Consider the following 21,494-nt stretch of genomic DNA (forward strand, 5'->3'; position numbering starts at 1 on the left):
CCAGCATGGTAATCCTCTGTTCTTATCTTAAATACAACTAAAGCTTTATTTTGCTCTGAATTTGATGGTTCAGATTTCTTCCTTTCTACCTATGTAATTTTGTATGAGCTGCATTTAAAAGTACACGTATAAGTATGATGTAGTGAAGCAGAATTGCAATGACACAATTTACTTTAACTACTTTCATAACACAAATCAATGGCACATCATCCAGGAAATAAATACATGGCATATACTGAAGCCATCCCCTAAGCTATTGTTGACACTATTGAAAGCTTTCTTACAAAAGGGAAGAAAAAAATAACTAAAACTTAGATGCCTGTGCATCACATGATCGTACCCAGACTGCTTTTTCTCATAAGCTACTGGCAAGACCGTTCACTGATAGAGACAAAGAACCATGTGGGTTTAACAAAGATGCCTATCTTCAATTCAGCTTGAGAAACAGCTCTCTTAAGCAGCTAATTATTATTTCTTCTTTCTTTACCGAATTCAGATTGCAATCTGTTTTATTCTTCTAGAACAAAAAAAAAAAAAAAAAGTAAAACAAAAGATAACTAAGCTGTGGGAACAATTGTTGCAGCTTACTTCTTTTTGTCAGGAAGATTTTAGATGTAATTCTGTTTGTGAATCTTGGGTCTTGCTCATTAGAATATTCCTTAATTCCCAAACAAGACAATAATTTTAGCTGGGGGTTTTGGTGACTTGATTGTCACTGACTGGCTTGAGAAAATAAAAGACCTTTAAAATCCTGTCACTGGAAAAATCTATGCCATGTGTGGAAATACAGTCTGTGGAAATATTCAGATGGGTTAGCATGTTATTTACATGCTTTCAGCTTCACCAGTCCAAGCATTTAGAGTGCCAGGCTTATCAGGCTGTATTGTCCTCTTCTTTGTGTTTGCAGTAGTATTACTGCAGGCTCCAGGAAAGAGGCTCCAGTTTTGACTGGATCTCTGAATGCTGCTACAATATTAATAATAATAATAATATTCAGTAAGTGGTATAATAATACTGACAAGATAATTGTAATATTAATAGATGGACAAAGTTTTGGTCATTGAGTTTGCATAATCTCAAATAAGGTTTGCTACTGTCAACAACTTGTCTTCTCCTTATATTTATCTCCTGCCACTGCAAATAAAGGATCTTTCTGATTTATTTAATATGAAAAAAGCAATAGTTGAATCAAAGTAGACACTATACAGTGTTTAGCATCCTTTTTTGAATAGCTGTGTAAGTGCAGTCATATTCTGTGAAGAGATACCTTCATTTGAACAGGACCACACAAGCCTCTGAGAGGAACCAAGTGAAAAATTATGTTTGTGGGTAAAATTTTGCAGTTTGGAACAGTACAAAGTTGCTGTGCTTTCAGTTCACATGTGGATGTTAAGAGACTCGTTGTCAGATTAATTCAAGAATTTAACTATTCTCCAGCCAGAAGTTTAAGTCTTATGTCAGAACTTGTGCATCACTAATAATTTCTTCTGTTTGTTTTCAAAGATTGGTATATAATTACCATGATGTAGTACCCTCAAGGGCACCACAAGGTACAGCTCTAATTGCATCAGCAATTGTGGTGAAGTTTATTCTTAGTGCAGTTTACCCAGAAGAATTATATATAATGAACCTAATTTTGATTAAAGCACATAGACCTATGTTGATACTTGCTGTTAAAAAAAATCCTGTTGAATGTGAGTTCACCAGAGACAAACGTTTGAGTTCACAACACCAATGTATAGTTACACTAAGCCAGGTTTGACAAGAGGCCTTGTAACAGCTGAAGTAACCTACAATTCAGGCCATTTTTTTCCAGGAGAGCAGGAAGCCTCCCAGGTTTCCTTGCATACCTCACTATTGGTGTTTTTCTTCCCTTATGTTGTGTCAACATCCAGAATATTTGAAGAACTCTAATAATTGAAGGCAACCAAACCCCTACTACAAAGATAATGTAGTCTTTAAAATTAGTCCTCCTCCCCTCCACCACCAATATAAAGCAGAGGGAGATTGTTCTGAACTGTAATTACTAGTCCTGGTTCTTAAGCTCCAAAGCTTGTGTGCATTTGCTGATATACTACAAGTGTTTTCAGGAGCTTACCCAGAAATCACCCCAGCTCTATTACCAGCAACAAATTTTTGATGTTAACAGGAATGACTAGTCATTCAGTGCCAGCACTGGCCCATCAGATGGATCTCAGGAATGTTTCTTCCTCCCTGGGTTGGGCTGATTTGTCTAAGCAACACAAGCAGTCTTGGGAGAATGCATCTCAGGCTCTTCCCTGCATGGGATCTGATTCTCCGCTGACAGTGTCCAAGAGTGAACTGGTCTTGCTGCTGCCTCCTGTCTTCCATTCTTGCCAGGAGGGCTTGTGATTACAAGCTGTATGTAATTTTCTGCCCTGTCTCTGTGACCAATTTCTGTTTCCCTTCCCCCAGCTTTCCTCTAAAAGCTATCCATTAGGGCCAGCTTTCACAATGCTGCTAATATTCCATGCCAGTACGGCATCTCCGGTAAAAGGCTTCAGTCATGATTATTATGTATTTTTGTATGTATAGCCACCTACTGACCAAATCTGGACATCTTGCAAAAATGTAAGGGTTCAGGTAATTTCCATTATACCTCCTTGAACAGATCTGGATTTCAAATTTAAATAGATACATTGTTTAAATATACAATATAAATATATATTTATGGTTTAAATACAGAATTTTACAATGAGTGCACTTTAATCCTTTCCCTCCCCAAAATTTAGTGATTATTAACTGGTTTTAACTCCTTTACTTAAAACTAATGTAGGCTGTTGTTTTTGTGAACAGAAATTTGATAGTCAGTATCACTGATGGAGTGTTTTCAGAACATGAAGTTATGACTCTCGGGCGCTATTACGGTGCGAGAGATGAATATGAAATGGACCTCCATTTCCTCCTTGCAGTGGCTCAAGAACAACTAAAGAAAAAGAGCTTTGAGAATTTTGAACAACTGTTTGCGGTGCTTGTATACAATGACCGTGAAAAGTAAGTTACGTTTCCTTTATTTATCCTAAGCTGTTATTTGCGAAGCTCTGCTTGTAAACCTACCTACTTTCTGTTTGCTGCTGAGCAAATGATATATTGCAGCCAAAGAATATTATTTGTAATGTTATACCTCTCTCAGGACTCAACAGCAGACAAGAAAAGGATAGCCTTTTTGTCTCTTTTTCATTTTGTTTGTGGACTTCTTCTTATAGCTGCTGTACTGAACATTCTGTGACATAATCAGATGCCCGTCCACAGGCAAAACACAGTATTTTAAATCAAAGAGGAAAAATAGTGATTTATGGGAAAAAAGAAGGGATTTGTAGCTGATTCTTTATATGACTCATTTGCCCTTTTTGTTCTCTGGTGTCACAGATAAAGAATGACAGAGAATCACTAAGGACCTCAGTGTGTGGGAGACAGGCCACCATGTGCACGTCAAGTTTCTCATCTTTGTCATAGCAACATTTTATAAAGCCTTGTTTTCTCTACCTCTACCCCAATATTCCTCACGCATTTTCCTATTCACAGCAACATTCACTTGAGGTAAATCTGGAAAATACCTAATGTACACTTCTCCTCCTCTCTTTCTGTTTGTGTAGATGTGGAGTGCTGCCCCATGAGATATGCAGGACTATTTGCAAGTCCTTTAAGTTGCCAGTGGCTGATAATGATCTGCAAGCTTTACTGACGATGTAAGTTAAGGGCAGTATGCATGCGTAAGTATGACCTGCATGCATGGGCGCAAATCAATGCTAAATATCTACTGCAGGCACAGTTCTTAAGAATTCGTCCTTTATATAATATTAATAATTTCATTATGCTGATTGTGTCCGTATACATGTGTGGACTTTCCTATTCATAGAATATTTATAAACAGCTAAGGTGCATCCATCGTAGCAACTTCTCTTCATTTTGTCTGGCATGGTAGATCATATGGGTTTTGCCAGAATTCCATGGAATTAGTTGTATGGGAATCAGCTACTGATACTTGTCGTTATCAATGAGATTCACTTTTTTTGCATTAGTTGTTCCTGTGTATATGTAAGGTAAAAACAATAATCTTATGAAAGCACACTATGTGAGTTTTAAGAAACATACCAAAATTAATACAGTGAAATGTCCTTGAATGAAGTAGACAGTATCAGCAGTAAATAAAAGTGATGCTACTCCTATTAATCTCACCTGAAACATATTTTATTGTAATTTTTAAAAAGGAAAAGGAGTGTTGGCATGGTTTTGGTATTTTTCTATAGCACATTGAATTGCTTCGAGGCAAATTGCTTGGCTAGCTGTATTGATGGGAACAGAAGTGAAAAGAACTAGTATTCAGTGCACTTGTATTAAAGGCTAGAGTTCAGAGTAATCTGTGGTGTTTTGAACACTCATGTACTGTTGAGTTTGGTTTTCATGGCCAGATTTTATGGTAATAGGTTTAAATGCATGCTCATTGGTCTCTTGTTTCCCTTGTGGGAAATCCTTAAATGTTTTGTCTGTGCCTTCATACTGTGTTAAAAGCAGGAGCAGGTCTTGTTTTCTGTCATGTTTAGATGCTTTCAGGTAGATATGCTTCTTGATTTCAGGAGGAAATGCAAGCTAAGCATCTGGATTTATCAAATAATGAAAAGACTCTTGTCAGGCAGAAATGTGGAATCCATTTTAATAAAACCTCTTCGTACTGCAAGCAAGACTTCCTACTTAAATCAGTATCAACAAGACTGCTTTAAGAAGCCTAAGGGGCTATTTTTCACAAGGCCCCTGTTTTCAGACCAGAAACTTTTAGAATAGTTCCCTGCAGTAGCCAGATAGACTACTTTGGCAATTTGTTTGCTGTTCATAGCTTCTGACAGTTAGGTTACAAGCATTAGTCATCAGAAGCATGTCTGAGTTTTAGCATTAACCTAAAACTAATTTTTTAGAACTCCCACTAAGCTGCCCAGCACAAAAAGTGTTGGACGACAATTGACATCCTGTACTAGACAAGGGGTTCTCGTAGTTTCCACTTCATAAAGGCTGAAATTGAATAGATGCACAGATAAGGGACTGAGGGTTTTCATTTATGTACTAACTCAATGCTGATGAAAAACAGATAAGCCTGACACGTCATAGGCCCCAGAGGTGTGTTTATTGTTTATGAATGTATTGCAAAGAAAGCTGTAAGAGAATCATGCGATGAACCTCTTCTATCCTGAAGAGTCTCCATGTAGGCAGTTAAAAAGGAAAAGCCCAGTACACTATAATAAAAATTAGAGATAAGCTTAGAAGACAAGGAGGAGATTAAGGGTTGATTTTCACCCAGCTTTAGGCAGGTATCCATGACAGCTGAATTAGGATTCAGCTGCTGTAGGTTCTTTCTGTAGGCGATGGAGAAGGAGAGAGTTATCCCTTCAGCCTGTGTAACAACTGGATTCTAAATTACTTCCATTTCCCTGTATTTCCAAAGGGGCTATGGCCAGCTTGTATTGCAGATTTCTGTATGAGAAAGGTAAAGGGTGTGAAGCTGGGCCTCAGAAATCAGTGTGAGAAGTACTTCATACGATAGAGTGCTATGTGTAATGCCAGTTCTAAGTTACAATATCAGCTGCTCTGAAAAATGGCAGTTTATGTGGTGAGTCACTGCATTGCAGATAAGAAGGAAGATTGTCACATTCTTAATAATATGAGCAGTTGGCACTGCTTGGTAAGTTTATTGTTTCATGAGGGTGCAGAGCCAGAGAAAGATTTTTTTGAAGTCTATTTAATAGGACTTAATTTCCAGTAATCTGAAATTTGAAGAGTAGAGTTGGCTGACTGAGATTTAGACTCTTATCTTCCTTTCATCCTGCTTTCTGTAGTTTTCTTTGAGACTGAAGAATTATGAAACAGGCAGGTTTATTGTTAATGAATAACAGTCTCACTCCTGGGGAGTATGCAATTCAGTGTGGGCAAAGTTTGTCAACAATACTCATTCCTTGGGTTTTTGGATGAGGAAGCATGTAATTTTGTCTCCACTGATGTTTCTGAAGCAAGCAGTTGTGGTGTTCCTACTGTGTGTATCTGTATTTATGAAGGAAGAATGTGATACAATAAAAGTTATTGGACTGATTCACACAAAATCAGTATATATAGCTAATGCACTAGCTGGACCTTATTCAGCTATAAAATGATGCAAGACAATGTGATCAGATAATAGTTGAAGACTGAAGCTTTATGTTTATTCAGCTTTGCTATCCGAGATTAGGTGGCAAAGACTTTCTGTAGGACTTAAGGGTTCTATTTTTCCATTTTGAAAGTAAATACTCTTAAAGTGTTTATTGTTTACATTTGTAAATTATACTGCAATGATCTGTCACTTACTAAAAGCATGAGATGGAACTAGAAATTACTGCCTAATTTTGTGGTCACCTCCAGATGACCCAGGACTTTATTTATTGTACCCAAAGACCATTCAGTTTCCACAGATTGCAGGGAGAATTAGCACAAAGACTTTGAGGTTTCATAAGACCCTTGCAAATTGTGTGTCTAGAGTGATTTTATATTTTTAATTGTGGGATGGTGGAATAGTAGGATTTAGGTACCCAACAACATGTGTCCATTTTTCCAATTTACCTGAGCTGGCTTACTAAGAAATATTTCCCTTCTCCATCAGCATTATATATATTAGGTTTTTAATCACAGGGCAATACAGACTTTTAATCACAATGTATTAAGCAATGCAGATGGTACACAATTGTTTCTGCCAGAAAACTGCAGTAGTCATTATAAGCATTTCTTTAAATTTACGCAGGCATAATGAACAATTACAGTTTGTTTGATAAATAAACGTTGCTAAAGTGCTTAAGTAATGAATTCAGAGTTGCTTCTTTTCTGTTATTTTTATTTACTGCAATGCTAAATGTATGCTAACAAGGATTTAAAAAGATGCAGTCCTTCCCCAGAGGTTATATAAACAGCTGGCAGATAAGGAAAGAAAAAATGGAGGGAAGAAATAATGGATGACAAGTTTACAAGTATTACACGTTGATTGTTCCACATTAGTTGTTAAGCATATGTCCCTATTTTTTTAATTTCTCTTTAATTTCTCTAATCTTTTAATTTCTCTTAAAAGCAGCTTTGTAGTTCTTCACCTCTCCACAGTACCAGGGTGAGACTGTTGGACTCTGGAGTGGGGCTTGTTGTTTTGAAAAAGTTAATCCCTGGAGTCTCAGGTAGCAGGGCTTTCTACATGGTCATCTCAGTTCTCAAGTCACTAATAGGCCAGGCCAGGCCACTCCTGCCTGCTCAGCTTTTCCCTGGTTTGTGGCTGGGTAATAATTTTATAACCTAGCTGCCTACCTGTAATGTTTTTTAGGGATGACCCAGTTCTTTCAGGAAGCAAGCCCTCTTTTCCTGCTACAGCGAGTGTCCTGATAGCAGGAGCAAGATGGGGAATGGTCACATTCTTTCTCCTGCACTTTGTCTTCTGCTTGCCACCTTTGATGCCTGAGACTCCCTATGCCACTTGTGATGAAAAGACTGTCTAGCATTATTGTTTGGATCTCTTAAAAATTATTAAAATATATTTTTAAAAAGATAAATAAAATATATTAAAATATATTTAAAAATATACTTAAAAAGAAGTTATTCAGTACGCTGAGGAACTGATGGTTCAATTTATAGTTGTTCAAGACATGAATAAATGTATCCACAAGATGGTAGCCATTACTTTATTCATACTGATGAGCTGCATACACTTGTCCATGCTTGCTGGTTTAAATCTTTTCATATAAACACTTTATGACAATTTAAGTGGATACCTGTGTTACACAGAGACTGTCAAACAGGCTGAAGAATCCCAACATTTTCTCTAAGGTTAAAGCAGAATGATGCTTCTCCTCTATTACTGTCAGATTAACTTAATAAATGTTATTCAAAACTAAGGAATTAAAAATACTCTCCATGTACATTAACTTTTCACAGAAATGTTTGGGTTGCAGATTTCTTTATGGGAAAGAAAAAATATGTACTCACCAAAGCATCCTCAGGAATGGTTATAATGTGATTTAACCAGATTTTTCACATATCTGGAGTATTGCATTATGAACATATTTTTAGAAGCAGAAATGTGTGATTATTTCTGTAATGTCAAAAAAAAAAATTCTGCAAACTATGATAGGGATGGGGGAGTGACTTTCATAGTCTAAAATAACATGCATTGGTGAAGTTGTAGGGCAAAACTGAAGAGAAGCGTGGTTTGAAGAGATCTTTGTTGCATTGTCTTGATAAGACAAATCTAATTTCCTTTTCTGAAGAGCACGGCCAGTTGCAGTCATATTAACTCCAGCCACTGAAATGTATGACATCTCTGTCCTTATAATGCACAAGTTGATAACATCTCCTCAGTCCAGCTGGATATGCTCTGCCAAATTGCAAGTGTGCGCTTTTAGTAGATTGATAGACTAAGTCACAGCAGGAAAGAGATCGAAAGAGTATGTCTTTTTTTTCTGTCTGGATTATTCTAGAGTAATATTTTAAGCTGCTTTCTGTGGCTATTGAAATATGGAATTTAGGAATCCCATTTCCTCTGCCCGTGTTAAAATCTTTGGTTATAGTTAACGTCATGCCGATATTGTCATCTCAGTTCGCTAGTGCTGTCACATCAAAGGACTTTTCTTCTTGTTTAATGTTTGTTGAAAGCAGAAGCAGTGCTTTCCTTCACTTCATTGCCTCAACATAAATTTTAAGTAGTTACACACCTTCCCTTGTTCTTTATTTAAAAATCCTGCTTATACAGCTCTGCATCTTGGCAGTAGACTTAGTCTTTTGACTTTTTACATCGAGCAAAAATAAATAACTATATAGTAAAAGAAAAAAACAGTTGTCATGATAGTTCTGAAATTCAAAATCTGTGTGCCGTATTTTTCTTCCAAGAGGTATAAGCCTTTTTATCATCTTGTTACTCCTAATGCAAAACTCCTTTCTTTTCCCAATTGCCACCTGCAAAAAACCTGAAACAAACAAGAACGCCCTAGAAGTGGGAATGATAATTTTCTTGGATATATTCCCCAAAAGTAAGGCTTTATGACAGTGTTAACTTGCATGTGAGCTATTATAAAGAAGCAAACTATCATAGGAAGATTTCTCGTGGCAGTGTTTCAGGCTCCTCTTTAATACTAGTAACAGTAGCATTCTTTTCTGACTTTGCTTTCATCTTCAGCATAACTCACTGTACTTAACATTCCGGTTTATCGCTAACATCTCTGTTTATGGCTCTCAGTATATTTTATTATTATCTCTCCTGCTGGCTATTAAATGGAAGGTGTGGGGGGAGGAGAAGGAGAGGATGAGTTGCAGTTTATTGCAGTTCATTTTTGTCACTAGATTTATTTCTCCTCTTCTCTGGTATTGTTTCCCAAGTTTGTGCTGTAAATTCTCCCTTAAAATGCCTTAATTTTTACCAGAACCCTCTGAAGTGGTTGAAAGGTTTTGAGGCCCATGTTTTGTGTAGTACTATTTCTTTAAGAACAAGATAAAATGATTTTCTAGAAGACTTTTTTCTTGGAGATAATCTTACTCCTCTGCAGTAGTATTTGTCTCGCCAGATTACAGGGCAGAATTGTTTAACTTGATGCGTCTCACCAAAGACTAGGTATTGAGTCTTGCTAGTTGTATATATCTCTCCATGGACCCCAGTGAAGCACAGCCACTTCCAGGATGTGCTTGTATGCTTCAGCCAGGTCCCTTTTATATGTAGGTAGTGTTAGGTGAGCCAGACGTCATTCACAGAAGCTGCTAGTACAGTATTTGTAGCAAAGCAGTTAAGCTGCTTATTTCAAGACGATTTACATGGTAGCTTCAGCCTGCGGATATCTTTCAAGCATTTGACTAGTCCCACTGAAATATCAGTGGTTCCTGAGTGCCATAATCACCTGAGGGTTTTGCTGAGTCGAGAACTTTTCTTCCGAAGCTACTTCATCCAAATCAGTGGCAGAAGGATGATGTCGCTTACAGATCTGCTCCCATGGGGTTTATTACTGCAGGACAATGATTTTAGAAATTTGAGGGAGGGAGAGAGCATGCTCCACATGTACCTATAGACCTTAGCTGGCAGCATATATGTCTTCATGCATTTAGGGGACCCTCGTAACTGACACAGATATATATTTATTCCATAGCGATAAAGAACAGTGCCATAAAACAACAACCAACTGACAAGGATTGTGATTTTTAAATTTGGCTATTATTTGACAGGTTAGAGAGCTGTGTGTTTGTCAATTGTAAATTGATCCCAAGGTGTGTGTAAACAGCATTTTTGAAGGATTGCTTATTTTTAGGAAATGGTTGTAGAAGCCATATAAAGCAGGTCAGTTGTGTTGTAGCACAGCTCTCATATCATTCTACTTGTTTCTTTTCTACACAAAGGAATCATACGCTGATCATCCACACTCTATGTTTGTCACCAATTGTGAGATCCCAGTGTTGGAAAAGGTTGGGCAATGCTTCAAAAATAAAATGAAATTAGTTGAAAGGTAATAAGCCTTAAAGAAGTTCAATTCTACTATGAGAGACAATAATAAAGTGTAAGAATATGGAATAGGATGTATGATATAGAAGTCCTGACAGTTTGGTAGTGTTTTTCTGTACTCCTGCCAGTGTTTGGTAACAAAGGAGTAAAAAATTACTACCCAAAGGTAATGTATTAGTATGCTGTAGATAACATGATACAATTTTGTTAAAAATTGCCTTTAACCTTGAGTCATCTTATGGATACTCTGTTTAGGTTTGAAGATGACCATAAGCAAGTGGAATATAAAAAGTTTGTGGATGGGCTGAACTGGAGAAAGAATCAAATCCCTGCTTTCCAGACGATAAAGGTTCCTGTCAAGGTAAAACCAGTGTATCTGAGCAAAGGAAAAGTACAGTACATTGATATAATTTTCCCAACTTTAATATGAATGCTTTATCCACTGGAAACCACTAACAGTTTTCATATTTGTGTATTTGTGCCTGTTTTCTTCAAGTAATTAATTTTTCTGGGAGGTTTAGAATGAAGCAGAGTCATCAAGTAGGGTCAGGGAGCGCTGTAACAACCCGGTGCCTAATAGGTGTCACATCTCTGTGACATTTTTCTAGAAGAAAAAAAAAAGAGAAGGGGAACCGTTGTATTTGTCCATGAACAATGGGCGTGAATAGTGCTTCACCCACAAATATCATTGTCACATGTCAAGTGCTCTGTTTGCTTGCTGAGATAGTCAGGAAATACTTTAAGCTCCACTGACGCTGCAGAAAATAGCTATGTATTCTTTATAACTCTATAGAAACTTGTATATAATACACCACATCACTGGTAGGCGTACAGCAAGAGCAGTATTGATGGATCAACCTTTTATGTCTCCACCAGCCTGCTACTTGGGGTAAATAAAAATGTGGTATCAACAAACTGTAGAGATCTGATCTTGCCATCATGCGCTGAATGGAACATTTTAAAATAGATGGTGCATAAGGCAATTATGCTGATTTTTAAAAACTTCATAACAGATAAATGTGAAGCCCTTCTTCCAACATCTAGTTTTACTGTTCTGGCCTAGCCAATGTGTTGCTATGCATGTACAGAGTGAGGCTGCACCTCGAATAGTCTGTGGGCCACCCAGTTTTGGGCCCCTCACTACAAGAAGGACATTGAGGTGCTGGAGCGTGTCCAGAGAAGAGCAATGAAGCTGGAGAGGGGTCTGGAGCACAAGTCTTATGAGGAGCAGCTGAGGGAACTGGGGTTGTTCAGTCTGGAGAAGAGGAGGCTGAGGGGAGACCTTCTCGCTCTCTACAGCTACCTGAAAGGGGGTTGTGGAGAGGTGGGTGTTGGTCTCTTCTCCCAAGTAACTAGTGATAGGACTAGTGAGAGGAAATGGCCTCAAGTTGCGCCAGGGGAGGTTTAGATTGGATATTAGGAAAAATTTCTTCACCGAGAGAGTCGTCAAGCATTGGAACAGGCTGCCCAGGGAGGTGGTGGAGTCACCATCACTGGAAGTGTTCAAAAAGCGTGTGGATGTGGCACTTCGGGACATGGTTTAGTGGGCATGGTGGTGTTGGATTCACGATTGGACTTGATGATCTTGAAGGTCCTTTCCAACCTTAATGATTCTGTGATTCTGTGATTGTATTCAGACAGTTTAGAAACATAGCATTCCTTTAAATTCAATGGTGACTGTCGTGGTTTAGCCCCAGCCGGCAACTAAGCACCACGCAGCCGCTCGCTCACTCTCCCTCCCACAGCGGGACGGGGGAGAGAATTAGGAAAAACCTCGTGGGTTGAGATAAACACGGTTTAATAGGACAGAAAGAAAGAAGGGAACAATAATGATAATACCAACAAAGGAATGTATAAGAACAAGTGATGCCCAATACAGAAATTGCTCACCACCCCGTGATCGACAGCCCGTCCCCGAGCAGCGATTTCCGCCCCCCCGGCCAACTCCAGTTTATGTACTGGGCATGACGTCGTATGGTAGGGAATATCTCTTTGGCCAGTCTGGGTCAGCTGTGCCGGCTGTGTCCCCTCCCAGTTCCCCGTGCACCCCCAGCCTGCTCGCTGGCAGGCCAGCACAAGAAGCTGGACTGTCCTTGACGGCTCAGCAACAACCCAAAACATCAGCACATTATCAACAGTTTCTCATCCCAAATCCAAAACACAGTCTCACACTGGCTTCTGTGAGGAAAACCAGCTCTATCCTGGCTGAAACCAGGACAGTATCCACCCCTTATTCCATACCATTTACGTCATGCCCAGGTCCTATACTTTTCAGTACATTCCAATTATTCATTATTACTCTTCCTGTCCTTTAATATATACACACAGATATCACTCTCTTAGTCCATGGGCCATCACTTAAAATGTCTATGGAGTTCAGTCAGTCCATGACTCTGGGCTTCATCCATCATAGCAGTCTCTCAGGGCAGGGGAGATGGTATGTGGTGTTGGATTGTCATCTGGCACGGTCCATGTCCATGATCTGCAGGTCGAAGATGTCGATCTCGAGGGATTTGTTGGGCGCAAGCTGCTGAAGCCAGTTCTGGTTTCATCACTGCTGCACGTTGCTTGGTTTCAGTGAAGCTCATTCTTCATCAGTCTGGGTGATTCTTACTATAATACCATTGATATGGTAGATAGCAGCCATAGTAGTAATGTCATTCTGAACAATTAACATAATACAATTCAAATCATTGACTGTTTTCACCCAAAATCAAGTCTCCTTGAGGTACACATCGGACTTCCCCATCCTTCCGCATTACCCACCAAGTGCACCCAGGTCCCTGGGCAAAGGCAATCCCACGAATGGGTTTGCCTTTTCCTAATGCAGGAGTAACCCAGACTGTCTTCCCCAGCATGTTTCTCACATGCACCACAGGGACTTTATCCCCTTCTACAGTACGTAGAAGTTTTGATTGGGCAGGGCCGGCTCTATTAGTAGATCCCCTAGTGTTGACTAACCAGGTGGCTTTGGCTAAATGTTTATCCCAATTTTTGAATGTCCCATCACCCATTGCTCTCAGTGTAGTCTTTAACAGTCCGTTGTATCGTTCAATTTTTCCGGAAGCTGGTGCATGATAGGGGATATGATACACCCACTCAATGCCGTGCTCTTTGGCCCAGGTGTCTATGAGGTTGTTTCGGAAATGAGTCCCATTGTCTGACTCAATTCTTTCGGGGGTACCATGTCGCCATAAGACTTGCTTTTCAAGGCCCAGGATAGTGTTCCGGGCGGTGGCATGGGGCACAGGGTATGTTTCCAGCCATCCGGTGGTTGCTTCCACCATGGTAAGCACATAGCGCTTGCCTTGGCGAGTTTGTGGAAGTGTGATATAGTCAATCTGCCAGGCCTCCCCATATTTATATTTCAACCATCGTCCTTCATACCAGAGAGGCTTTAACCGCTTGGCTTGTTTGATCGCAGCACACGTTTCACATTCATGGATAACCTGTGCAATAGCATCCATGGTCAGGTCCACCCCTCGATCCCGAGCCCATCTATATGTTGCATCTCTTCCCTGATGGCCTGAGGTGTCATGGGCCCACCGAGCTATAAATAATTCACCCTTATGTTGCCAGTCCAGATCCACCTGAGCCACTTCAATCTTAGCAGCCTGATCCACCTGATGGTTGTTTTGATGTTCTTCGGTGGCCCGACTCTTGGGTACGTGAGCATCTACGTGACGTACTTTTATGACGAGATTCTCTAGTCGGGCAGCAATATCTTGCCACAATTCAGCAGCCCAGATGGGCTTGCCTCTGCGTTGCCAGTTGCTCTGCTTCCATTGCTGCAGCCACCCCCATAGAGCATTTGCCACCATCCATGAGTCAGTATAAAGATAGAGTACTGGCCATTTTTCTCGTTCAGCAATATCTAAAGCCAGCTGGATGGCTTTCACCTCCGCAAACTGACTTGATTCACCTTGTCCTTCAGCCACTTCTGCAACTCGTCGTATAGGGCTCCATACAGCAGCTTTCCACCTTCGATGTTTGCCTACAATACGACAGGACCCATCAGTAAACAGGGCATATTGCCTTTCGTTCTCTGGCAGTTCATTATATGGTGGAGCCTCTTCAGCACGCGCCACCTCCTCTTCCGGTGATATTCCAAAATCTTTGCCTTCTGGCCAGTCCATGATCACTTCCAAGATTCCCGGGCGATTAAGATTTCCTATTCGAGCCCGCTGTGTAATAAGCGCGACCCACTTACTCCACGTAGCATCAGTCGCATGATGCGTAGAGGGGACCCTCCCTTTGAACATCCAGCCCAGCACCGGCAGTCGGGGTGCCAGGAGGAGCTGTGCTTCAGTACCAAGCACTTCTGAGGCAGCTCGAACTCCTTCATATGCCGCCAATATCTCCTTTTCAGTTGGAGTATAGCGGGACTCAGATCCCCTATATCCTCGACTCCAAAACCCTAGAGGTCGACCTCGAGTCTCTCCTGGTGCCTTCTGCCAGAGACTCCAGGTAGGGCCATTCTCCCCGGCTGCCGTGTAGAGCACATTTTTAACATCTTGTCCTGCCCGTACTGGCCCGAGGGCTACGGCATGAACTATCTCCTGTTTGATTTGTTCGAAGGCTTGTCGTTGCTCAGGGCCCCATTTAAAATCGTTCTTCTTCCGGGTCACTTGATAAAGAGGGCTTACAATCAGACTGTAATTTGGAATATGCATTCTCCAGAAACCCACAACACCCAGAAACGCTTGTGTTTCTTTTTTGCTAGTTGGTGGAGACATAGCTGTTATTTTGTTGATCACATCCGTTGGGATCTGTCGACGTCCATCTTGCCATTTTATTCCTAAAAACTGGATCTCTTGTGCAGGTCCCTTGACTTTACTTTGCTTTATAGCAAAACCAGCTTTCAGAAGGACTTGAATTATTTTCTTCCCTTTCTCGAAAACTTCTTCTGCTGTGTTGCCCCATACGATGATGTCATCAATGTATTGCAGATGCTCTGGAGCTTCACCCTGTTCCAGTGCAGTTTGTATCAGCCCATGGCAAATGGTAGGGCTGTGTTTCCACCCCTGGGGAAGTCGATTCCAGGTGTATTGGACACCTCTCCAAGTGAAAGCAAACTGTGGCCTGCACTCTGCCGCCAAAGGGATCGAGAAAAACGCGTTAGCAATATCAATGGTGGCGTACCACTTGGCTGCCTTTGACTCCAGTTCATATTGAAGTTCTAGCATGTCCGGCACAGCAGCGCTCAGTGGCGGCGTGACTTCATTCAGGCCACGATAGTCTACTGTCAGTCTCCACTCTCCATTAGACTTTCGCACTGGCCATATGGGGCTGTTGAAGGGTGAGTGAGTCTTGCTGATCACTCCTTGGCTCTCCAGCCGACGAATCAGCTCATGGATGGGGATCAGGGAGTCTCTGTTGGTGCGATATTGCCGCCGGTGCACTGTTGTGGTAGCGATCGGCACCTGTTGTTCTTTGACCCTGAGCAACCCCACCACAGAAGGGTCCTCTGAGAGACCAGGCAAGGTGGACAGCTGTTTAATTTCTTCCGTCTCCAAGGCAGCTATACCAAAAGCCCACCGGTACCCTTTTGGGTCCTTGAAATACCCTCTGCTGAGGTAGTCTATGCCCAGGATGCATGGAGCCTCTGGGCCAGTCACAATGGGGTGCTTCTGCCACTCATTCCCAGTTAGGCTCACTTCAGCCTCCAGTACAGTCAGCTGTTGGGATCCCCCTGTCACTCCAGAAATACAGATGGGTTCTGCCCCTATATGGCTTGATGGCATCAGGGTACATTGTGCACCGGTGTCCACTAAAAGCCTTATATTCCTGTGGGTCTGACGTGCCAGGCCATCTAATCCACACAGTCCAATAAACTCGGTTGTCCCTCTCCTCCGCCTGGCTGGAGGCAGGGCCCCTCTAATCCTGCTCATAGTACTCGTTACCCACTTCTTGTAAATAGGAATCAGAAGTCCCTTCAAGAGGATCAGAGGTGAGATCAGCTCTTCTATTCTTTCTGGGAAGCTGCCCACTGGAAAGTGGAGCGACGATTTTCCTCGAGGAACCTGAACCCCCTTTTGTAATTGTTTTTCCTTGCAGCTCGCGTACTCGTGCCTCTAGGGTCGAGGTAGGTTTTCCATCCCACCTCCTCATGTCCTCTCCGTAGTCACGCAATTGAAACCACAGGGTGGCTCGGGGTGTGTATCCTCTATATCTTCTCTCTTGAACAGAAGAGCGCTTACTCCTAATGGCTGAGACACTGGTCCGTATGGGTGGAGGGTAGGGCATATCCTCTTTGAATTGCCGGAACTCTCGGGACAGTTTCTCTATAGCAGAGACGCAGGCCCGTAGGGAGGAAGAGAGACTTTCTTCGTATTGCCGGAGTTGGCCAGCCAATTCATCCACCGTTGGTCTCTCTCCGTCCTTCCAGGCCATTACTGCTAATGAGTTGGCATATGATGATGGTGCACTCCATACAAACTTCCGCCACATAGGTTGCGTGCAATTGACTTCATCTGGATCTTTGGATGATTGTCCATTGTCCAAGTCACCATAAATCACTTCCAGCACCGCTAGCTCCCTCAGGTACTGGATACCTTTCTCCATGGTGGTCCACTTGCCTGGGTGACATAGAACATCTTCCTTGAAGGGATACCTTTCCTTCACACCCGACAGGAGTCGTCTCCAGAGGCTGAGGACTTGTGCACCTTTTCCAATTGCTTTGTCAATGCCCCCTTCCCTAGAAAGGGATCCCAGCTGCTTGGCTTCCCTACCCTCTAATTCCAGGCTACTGGCCCCATTATCCCAGCATCGGAGCAGCCAGGTGACAATGTGCTCACCTGGACGACGGCTGAAATCCTTTCGCATATCTCGCAATTCACTCAGGGATAGAGATCGGGTAGTTACCGTCTCTTTTATAAGTTCTTCCTCTTCCTCCTCTTCAAGCGATGACTCGCTCTCTTCCCTCTTCCGTGCTTGTGATGGCCCTGCTTCAGAGCACTCTGCCTCCTCACTCTCTTCCTCTGGCTCCTTCTTAGCAGGATCTTCCTCCTCCCTTACTAAACGAGCTGACTTCCGCTTCCAAGATTTCTTCTTTTGTACAGGGGCAACTGATACTGGGATGGGCTGGTTCTCTGGTTCAGCTGCAACAGTCTGAGTAGCTACAGTGCCCGCCGTGGGGGTTGGAGTAGTGGCAGTGCCCGCCGTGGGGGTTGGAGTAGTGACAGTGCCTGCTACAGACGTTGGAGTAGTCACAGTGCCTGCCACATTGCCATCAGACCCAGAGAGCCCCTCTCCCCTTTGCACAGTGTTAAATAGGGTTCGGTAGGCATGGGCCAGGCCCCAGCACATGGCAATGATTTGTGTCTCCTTGGAGCTGCCAGGCTGACAGCATACTTCTTCCAGATATTCTGCTAGTTTATCAGGATTCTGCACTTGTTCGGGAGTGAAGCTCCAAAACACCGGACGTGCCCACCGCCCCAGGCATTTGCCCATGCTGTTCCACACACCCTGCCATTCATAACTATCCAGCCTTGGGGCAGATCTCCGGGTGATATTCTTAAATTGCTTGCCAACCTTAGACAAAACTGAAACCATGTTCCCCAGAAGTAGCAATAGAGGTATTTTAACCAGCCAAGGGTGTTCAAAATACTGAAAAATTATTGTGATGAAGGAGGAAATGTTATGATAGAGGGTATCAAAGGTACCATTCTGCATTTCCTCCATAAAAAACCTTTCAGAGGCAGAAGTATAATTGCTAATCGTCTCCACAAGACTGTAGCCAAAATACAGTAACGGCTTTAGTACAGAGCTCAGATGATACCACATTAAGCTCAAGGTCAGTGCTCTAAAAACAAAATTCACAGGCGAGACATTACTAATCATTGCAGAGTACAGCAGCCCGCAGAAACCAACACCGATCCTTAACATGTACAGCAAAGACGAGAGCATGATGCAAATCAAACTGATATTGTGACCTGCAACCGTTATTATCTCAAGCCTCGGGCCCCACGTTGGGCGCCAAAAAGGACTGTCGTGGTTTAGCCCCAGCCGGCAACTAAGCACCACGCAGCCGCTCGCTCACTCTCCCTCCCACAGCGGGACGGGGGAGAGAATTAGGAAAAACCTCATGGGTTGAGATAAACACGGTTTAATAGGACAGAAAGAAAGAAGGGAACAATAATGATAATACCAACAAAGGAATGTATAAGAACAAGTGATGCCCAATACAGAAATTGCTCACCACCCCGTGATCGACAGCCCGTCCCCGAGCAGCGATTTCCGCCCCCCCGGCCAACTCCAGTTTATGTACTGGGCATGACGTCGTATGGTAGGGAATATCTCTTTGGCCAGTCTGGGTCAGCTGTGCCGGCTGTGTCCCCTCCCAGTTCCCCGTGCACCCCCAGCCTGCTCGCTGGCAGGCCAGCACAAGAAGCTGGACTGTCCTTGACGGCTCAGCAACAACCCAAAACATCAGCACATTATCAACAGTTTCTCATCCCAAATCCAAAACACAGTCTCACACTGGCTTCTGTGAGGAAAACCAGCTCTATCCTGGCTGAAACCAGGACAGTGACATAGTTTAAACCAATATTCCTCAAGTACTGGGCTATTAACCTGACTCCTCTCTCTTGCTTGGCTTACCAGCTCTTTCTTCTGTAGCACCTTAAACTGTCAGTGATGTTTATGATGAGGGTGATGTAGCACCTGGTTCTGGTGATGTAGCATCTATAGCTACCTGGCATAGTACCTGTAGAACCTAGATTCTGTAGCACCTTAAACTGTCAGTGATGTTTATGACCCTAGAAGAGGGTCCAATGCTGCTGGTTTGCTCTGCTTTCCCTGGTGGTTCATTTTTCGCTTTGTCATTGAGAAGAATTTTTCCATCTTGTACAGATAAAATCAAAGCCCTTCCACATGTTCTATACAGCAGTCCTGTGGTTCAAAGTGTGCACTAGGTTTTGTTCAGTGGGTGTTCTTTGTTTTTACAGAAGAATTCTCTGCTTAAGTTATAACTCAGTATTTAAACAGTGGCTGCTCTTGGGAGATTGTGTTAGGATAAGGGGCCTCGTGAGCCTCAGTACCACAGGAACAAAAAGAAGGTCAGAGCCTGTGCTCTGGAGGATTTTTGCCTTGAAGATGGTGCTGATCTCTGTACCAAAAAGCAAGGGTGAAAGAAGCAGAGGCACAGATACACTTGTTGCTGGATGCGTTTGACTGGTTTTTGCCCCTGACAGGATGGCTTCTCTAGCCATTGAACATGACCTGATTTCTGGCAGGTGAGGGAAGGAGGTGGCTCCTATGGGGTGAAGGTGGGGTGCAAGTGGCTGTGGAACCAAGAGGCAGCCTTCACAAGTTGAAGGTGTGGAGGAAAAAGTGCTTGTGAACAAGCAGGAGGTTGAAGCGGGAATTTGTGGTGAAACATATGTTCTGATCAGCATAAGAGCTGAGGTCTTATTTGGGCATGAAGAAGACATTATCTTTGCTTGGAGGACAGCCAGTGGATGGGCTTTCCGGGAGTGGCTGATGCCTAAGAGCCCCAGTTGAAAACAGTACATGGCGTTATGGCTAAGGTTAACTCCATTAGGTTAACTCCATGTTACCAAGGTAACATGGAGTTATGTATAAGGTTACAGCTGAAATCAAAGAGGAAGAAAGAGCATCAATAGAAATCATAATCAGTCATGACCATGCTGGGATAATCAGTTCCTCATCATATCCAAAGCCTTGCTGTAACTGTCATACTGACACACGGCACTGTTTTTAATGAACTGTGCCCAAACTGGTGCCAGTATAGTTTATTGAGTTTTATTGACTTTATTATTTTGTTAGCTAGCTGCAGTACCTAGCCTATCTTTGGTAAAGTACAAGAATATTTTGATGAAGAGATCAATACAAACTGGAAAATATCAGAGAAAGGAAGGGATTTAAACCTTGTTCAACTTTAGAATCCAATTGTCATTTTTATGACTTACCATGAATTAAAAGCAATATTTTGGGGCTACAGTGCCTGTATTTGACAGATAGATTTCAGTTGTGCTTTTTTAACTGACTTTTTTCTTCTTTCCCTCTATCTCACTATTTTGTATGATTTTTGGTGTTGAGACATAGATGACTTGCAAGACCTTCAAGTATAAGCATCTTAATGAAGAAAATATAGCATTTTTTAATTTGAAAATATCTGCAAAAGGGCTAATGAGGGAAAATATCTTTCTGATTTGTAAGATTGATAAGAATGTGCATGTGATAATCTTTTAAGAGGATGAGCTGTCTAAAGGTCCACTTTTTCACAGATTTGTGTGTGGAAATGAAGCAGCTCATTCAATCTTGTATTGACCAGCTTTTAATTATTCTTTTTTTCAATATTATATTCTAAGATATTCTCTGGGTTACTAATTTCAGAAAGAAGATCACTGGAGTGGACAGCCACCATCCCTTCCTGTGAAAGGGATCAAATACCTACCTCTTCTGGATGATCTGTTTGGCAAGGAAGAATAATCTGATCCGTGCAAGGCACTGCTTTTGGATCAGTGTTTCAGCTCCAAAGCTTATTTAGACAGATACTGCAAACATTCCGTACAAAACAAAAAAATCAGATAGAGGTTTTATTGCATTTAATTTCTTATTCCAACGTAGATGTATACTTTGTGTGGTTTTGTAACTCCTTCTAAATCAACAGTACTCTTTCATACTTAATATAAACATAATTAAAACTGTATCCTCTAATCTTTGTGTCTCATTATATAGAGAATTTTCACATATTAAGAAATCTTTGAGTCAAATGGCAAAATCTGACTGACCCTGCTTTGTTCTGCAAACAAAAGAGATTGTTGGATGATGTCCTAAAATATTAGGTCGGACTATATTAGCACAATAAGGTAATTCCATTCAAATTTCCTCTCTTGCTCTTTAGCTTATATCTGTGGTTTCACTATATCCCTGTGGTGATGCTTAAGTACTGTTTGTGTCAAAGTTTGTTATTTTATGGAGGAAATACTAGCAAGGTTTTAGCACAGTATAAAGTTTCTCTGGTATCAGA

At 41.8% G+C, this 21,494-nt stretch overlaps 1 protein-coding gene across 1 annotated transcript in view; it reads left to right on the forward strand.

The window, feature by feature from the left end:
* Positions 1-20,953, forward strand: part of EFHC2 (EF-hand domain containing 2) — a gene marked incomplete at its 3' end in the record, with an annotated part of 69,893 nt that extends 48,940 nt beyond the window's left edge. The window contains exons 12-15 of the mRNA XM_082014150.1: positions 2,818-3,015; positions 3,618-3,710; positions 10,754-10,859; positions 20,858-20,953. Coding sequence (XP_081870276.1) covers positions 2,818-3,015; positions 3,618-3,710; positions 10,754-10,859; positions 20,858-20,953 — 493 coding nt within the window. The remainder of the gene's footprint in view (positions 1-2,817; positions 3,016-3,617; positions 3,711-10,753; positions 10,860-20,857) is intronic.
* Positions 20,954-21,494: the final 541 nt, after the last annotated feature.

This window comes from Phaethon aethereus, assembly GCF_964289735.1.
Source record: "Phaethon aethereus genome assembly, chromosome: 1".
NCBI lineage: Eukaryota > Metazoa > Chordata > Aves > Phaethontiformes > Phaethontidae > Phaethon > Phaethon aethereus.